The 6,367-nt window shown below is 33.5% G+C and overlaps 1 protein-coding gene across 1 annotated transcript; it reads right to left on the bottom strand.

Moving 5' to 3' along the window:
- Positions 1-1,605: 1,605 nt before the first annotated feature.
- Positions 1,606-5,266, bottom strand: LOC129236250 (protein suppressor of variegation 3-7-like). Its single transcript, XM_054870515.1, has 4 exons — positions 5,119-5,266; positions 4,766-5,062; positions 4,637-4,712; positions 1,606-2,634 (listed from the first exon to the last, which is right to left on the bottom strand). Exons 1-4 carry the CDS (start codon positions 5,166-5,168, stop codon positions 2,095-2,097), a joined length of 963 nt encoding a protein of 320 aa, XP_054726490.1. The 5' UTR covers positions 5,169-5,266; the 3' UTR covers positions 1,606-2,094.
- Positions 5,267-6,367: the final 1,101 nt, after the last annotated feature.

Here is a 6,367-nt window from a genome sequence, read left to right on the forward strand (position 1 = left end):
AGGAAATCCGTAAACAACGTCTACTGAAGTTGTGAAAAATTATGGCAGCAATAAGAACGTGAAGCTCGATGATGCGTTTTACAATAAGCAATAACAGGTTGAAGCGTTTATGGACACACGATTTTTTCTGTTATATGAATGCTGAATTAATAATATCTAAGAAAAATTTTATTAGAATTATGTCTACAAACCTCTTTTCTTTGCCGGCATCCATTTTATTTAGTTTTTACTTTGACGTTTCTCCTTACATGCGTAGTAGTAATTATCGATAACACATGGAAAAAAGTATCTTTATAATCTAAGATTATTTTATACTCTCGAATTTGGAGCTAAATCGAAACAGTAGATAATCTAGTCATATGTGAACTTATTATAAGAGCGCGCTCAGGATATATAAAAGTATTTTCAAATTATCGGCATTTTTCGATTTGTTTTATTTTTCGGGTTTTATTAATCAATTTTTAAAATCAGGCAATATTGAATGAGAATATATGTATTTCAACTTGGTCGGGCGGCCTAGCAATTTTTATATTTATTAGTAAGTAAAGTATTAGAAAAATCACTGAAGCCAGTTTTGCACGAGAATGATAGAATACAAGATTTGGCCCCCATCAGAGACGTAACATCGTACTGATCGTTACAATTTTTTCACTTTGTTTTTTTCTAGGACAATAGAAAGATAGAGTTAATTTTCATGGGCGACCTGTTGACTGGATGGATATCATTCATGTACATACATATATGAAAAAGGCACTAATTGTGATATTTTTTGCCGTCATAAATTGATTTCTACACATGTAAGACCTAATCCTTTTAATGAAATGAGTACCTAATTAGGTTCACAGGTTTTCAGTTGTTTTGTGACAAGTGCAATGTTTGCTACCTAGCACCCGGGTTTTGAGATAATTCTGAGTCTCCATAATTTTTAATACAGCCGACTTTGCCCTTTTTCGTGATAAATTTTCAATATTTTGAATTTTTGTGTATGAAGCCTTGAGATAATTTGAAGGTTATTTCAAAAATAAGTCGTTTGAGATTAGTGTCGTTTTAGTATGACTTTGACAGTCGAAACGGATAAATTGTAAAAAAGCACGTAAACGTTTACGATAAATTGTAATATTATCTATATTTATTAATTTATAATTAAATATATTTATGACTAATGTTATTATGCTCTTTATGTAAATTCCTATTTGTTTGTGCTTTGATAGCCATTTAGTTTCGTTTATAACTTCACGATGGGAACAACTGCCACCACTGAGTTCAAAAATTAAACGTTTTCATTTATAATCAAGCAATATTTTTAATATAATTTTATATTGCATAAATTATATCGTCCTCTTAGTATTAAAATAGCCTATAAATTTTTTGATGTTTTGAGAAAATGAATTTCAAACTTTTTGTCGAAAGTAGCTCTCACCCAAATCTCGTTATGTCTGTAAATATTTATTATTTTTTGACTGACATTTTGACCCACTTTGTGGAACTAGAATTTGACAAAATTTTGACCACATATAAAATCGACGATGGAGAATCCAAAAATTCAATAAAAAAATAATAGCCTATGAGCACATAGGCTATTGTTATACTAAGGGGACGATATTATTTAAATTACTTTATAATTGGCGATTACACACTTTATTGCTTGTTTGGCCGAGCTACTCTTCCAATTTATGGTGCGCATCTTGATATTTTTCTACAATTGGAGGGACCTACAACGTAAAGCTGACTCCGAACGGCAGATGGTTTTATGAAGAGCTTTTTCATGGCGGAAATACACTCGGAGGTTTTCCATTACCTGCCGAGGGTCGACCGTTATCAGAAAACGCTATTTACTGTTCCTGCACAGAGTACAATACCGAATGGCAGTCACGCACCAAACCACTCGGCTACGGCGGCCGCTAAATTTAAAACTTAAAATTTTTATTTAAATTACATAAATAACAAACTAATATTCTATGTATAATCGGATTACTTTCCTAAAACGTAATATATGTATGTAAGTATGAAAAAATACATAAACTAATGGTGGCAATCCGACGTGTAATACAATTACAAATTTACATTTATTTTCCTGGCATGCCATCTTTTAAATCATTCCGGTACTTTCGACTGAAAAGTGTAAACGATATGTGGAACACCATTGGGATCTATGACCGTTGACTCCTGCGTTACCGATGGTGTTGGGTCTGATGGATGAGTTGTAGTGGCAGCAACTACCATTGCGGTATTTTCCGTTGTTGTTGAAGGTAATGTAAGACTACATTGTTGAGCTTCCCTCTCACATATCGCACGTAACTCGAATTCCGCTATCAACTGCGATATTCGACCCTTCACTTCAGCACCCAGTTTTGGAGGCAAAGCTTTTACAGTTGCACATACGCTATCAAAAAATAAGTCGAATGTATCTTTGCACTGTTGAACTGCTGGTGAATGTTGTCTCTTTCGTATTAAATAATATTCATTGAGCGCATTACGGTCGCGGTCGATACGTTTGAGCAATTTAAAACGGTCCAATTTGAAGCTCCGGTTTTTTAGCCTTTCTTCTTGCGATAAACCATTCACAGACGATTGGTGTGATGAAGTCTTTAGTTTATGTGAAACATTTCTCTTAAATCTTTTTTCAGAATCTCGCTATAAAAGTTTAAAGTCATAATCAAAATTTAGCAATTAGAAACTGTAACTTGTACTATCATTAATTTATATAAAATGCAAAACCCTATTAACACTATACAATATCAGCTTTATAGAAAGAATTTAGTTGGCTTCTATAAATATTGGTGCACTGAATTCCAAACCGGTCCCATGAATTATATTTTACCGTCACAATTTAGAGAAAACTTTGGTCGGAAAATGAATTTTTTTATTGTTTTTGATTTAAAAACAGATCACTGAGATTGAGAAATTAATAATTTGCCCAATTGCTTTCAAAAAACTACTGTCAACATAAAGCTGAAAATTTACCTGTATTACGACGAACAAAATTACCAGGAAATAATGGCTCAACTTAACACATTGTGTGCGGGACAGGTAAAAATACGTTTTTCGCAAACTGTGGGTAGAGCGCGGGTCACGTAGTTATACGTTTTTATAGATGGGTGGTAGAATAAGGGAAATAAAGATATACGGGTTATTAATTATTTGTTGGTTAAAATTTTCTTTTTTTCGAGTAAACGACCGCATCTTCACAGTATACAGAAAGTAGCTTTATTTATTATAATAACGATAGAGAATACATTCTAAGATAAGAAAATAAAAGTTAAAAAAAGAAATCAGAGCCTTTTTAAATTTATACTGATTTTTAATAACAATAAAATTCGCGCACATTTTTCAATAAATTACCCGCTCCAGCCGTAATGCACTGGCACAAAACGCCCACCACAATGTGTTGAAAAATATTTATGCAAGCTCGGTAATCGCGGCAATTCAAAGTTAAGCTTTGCGGGTTCTATAAGCCCGACACTTGGTATTATTACATATATGTATATATACATAAATATAATTGGCGCGTATACGTGTTTTGGGTGTTTGGCCGAGCTCCTCCACCTATTTGTGGTGAGCGTCTTGATATTGTTCCACAAATGGAGGGACTTACAGTTTCAAGCCGACTACAAACCGATAAAATAGTTTTATGAGGAGCTTTTTCATGGCAGAAATACACTCGGAGGTTTACCATTGCCTACCGAGGGGCGACCGCTATTAGAAACAACATTTTTCATTCGAGAACCGAACCTACGTTCTCTCTGGATTCCGAATGGTAGTCACGCACCAACCCATTCGACTACAGAGGCCGCCAATTGGTATTATTACGACTCTTAAATTTGCTGCATGGATTTGCATGATATTGAATACATATTAAAAGTAATTTTTTTTTGGTAACACTATTGCGACTATACCGTCCAGAATACAACTTCACTGAAGTAAAAATTGTGTTCAATTACAGAAAACAATATATGGCTAGAGTTACAGTAAGATCCTCTTCTAAGATGTGAAACTTACGTCTTTAAGTGCATACTTGACGAGCAAGACTCTTGCATTATTTTGACACTTTCCTGAAAAGTGTTATGTGACGGAATATTTTGAATAAAAGAAAAATCTGTTTGCAATGTGAAAATAAGCATTTTTTAGAGCCGGGCTAATACTATTAGATTACAAGACAGCCGACTTTACGTTAAAGGAATGCCATGGGCTTATATCTTACCAAGGATTGTCAGTTCAGTAAAATTCCTTAAAAATATATAGGTAATATTTTTTCTGTATTCTACAACACAACCATATGGGTATTTTGTTTTAAAAAGTTGAGTCCAATTGTTGGTATTACCAACAAAATTCCTAAACCTTGAATAATTAGCTATGTTAGCATGCGTCATAAATAAAAAAGGTCTAGCTACTTTTTTTTTTCAATTTATACAAATTCTCTTATGCACCAGATATTTGTGTAGCAAGGAAGTGTCCTGTAAGAGGCTTATTCGTATACAGTATTATAGTTGCACTGAAAAAGTCGTCTAGAAGTACTTTTCAATCAATAGTATTTTTATACAAGCAGTGGCAGAACTACGGACGATTTTTGCAGCCAGTGCAGTAAATACAACAAATTGTCGTTGCGAGAAACCGCAGCCAAAATGTACTTACTTACCTCATTATCTAAATTATAATCTGGATCCAGCTCAATCGCTTGGCCAAATTCCTGCTCTTCTTGTTCGAACTCTCGCCTGCAAAAACAACAAAATAATTAGAACGTAGATATTTATATTTAATCTCGTACTTTCCACACTCCATAAATTCAGGCACATTTGGTTGTGATGGTTCACCTTCTGTGTCAAATGATTCAAAACCCTGAAGCCTCTGATGTTTATATGATTTCTGATGACGCTCCAAATGGCTTTTTTTACACACTAAATGCTTATTACATACGGTACATATTCCAACAGATTCATCTACTTTATCGGCTTTAAGCCAAGGAAAATCTTTTTCCCAACGAGCACAAAATTTCTGTCGGGGATGTCGCAATTCAGTAAGATTTTTCCGGACACGAGTTTTAATTAATGGAAGCCGAGAGAAACTAAAATTTTTGTAATATAAATTGAAGTTCATAAAACGAACCAAGCAGAAACATACCTTTCCTCAGTGTCATCCTCGGTAGACATATTTTTCTCGTTTTCACTCATTACAAATTCTCATACAGGATAATAGATATTTGAAAGGATTTACTTTGCTTTAAAATTCAGTTTCAGAATTTTATTTAGTTGTTTGTAGGAATGTACAAAAACGAACGATATACACTGATATCGATATGAATAGATTTTATGGTGTATCGATTTATTTTTGATTTTTAAGAATTGCGATATGTTTCAGAACAAGAATGATTCGCCTAGGTTTCTGAAAGGTTTATTTCATCGTACAAAAATACAAATAACAAACACTCTTCTTCTTCATATTTTTTGACAGGCAGACTTGATAGGAGTTTGACAGGCAGTCTAGCGTGTGATGGTGTGAGTGCTTGGTTTTTTTTACTTGAGCGTACTGGCGGCAATTTCAAATTAGAATTTTTATGGCAACATTAAAAATAACAGAAAAAATGCGAAATAATATCTTTGACTTCGAAAATTTACAATAGCAAATATTGTTTACCATATTTCTTAGTTATAATATTTTTTTTTATTGAGAAATATATGAATTTTTACATAATTTTTTAGACTTTTGGATACGCTTTTCTATGTTATATGAGCGTTTGGAATCAGGTGATCTCATCTCTGGGCATTTTTTGACAACCAGCTGAGAATGTTTTTACTAATGACTCTGTATAATGCTTTATTTAGCTGTTAACCAAATATCGGTAGATTTTTAGAGCTTGCGAATTTAAAAAAATTATACAAAACAGAAATTTTGTTGGAATGATTTTTTTTTTTTTTTTGTTATAGTCTGGTTGATAATTTTATAGTATTTATTTTTTGTATACTTGTATATTCGCCGCGGCTACGAGTTGCATGGTCCAGTGGATCAGCCCAATTTGTATCTAAATCTGACAATTGTGGCTTGAGCCATCTGGCCGTAGCGCCCTGTATACCAATTTACGCCGTCTTGTTATAATCGGATCTCGTCGTTGTTTAGCTGATTAATCTTTAGAAACAAAAAATCAGTCAACATGGCTCGATGGCGCTCGCCATTCTCCTTCTTCATTCCGAAATAAATAAAGATCGATGATGCCACCAGTACTTTATGAACTTCGTGAACTGTTTGATTTTTTTCGAAGTAAATTTCCACAATCTGGAAGCTTGTCAAACCATAGTTATCGATATCGATAATTCTCATGCAGCTAGAAAAGCTCCCGATAAATAAGTTATTCGCAACTTATTTTTTACTTTGG

This window comes from Anastrepha obliqua, chromosome 1 (genome assembly GCF_027943255.1).
Source record: "Anastrepha obliqua isolate idAnaObli1 chromosome 1, idAnaObli1_1.0, whole genome shotgun sequence".
Classification (NCBI taxonomy): domain Eukaryota; kingdom Metazoa; phylum Arthropoda; class Insecta; order Diptera; family Tephritidae; genus Anastrepha; species Anastrepha obliqua.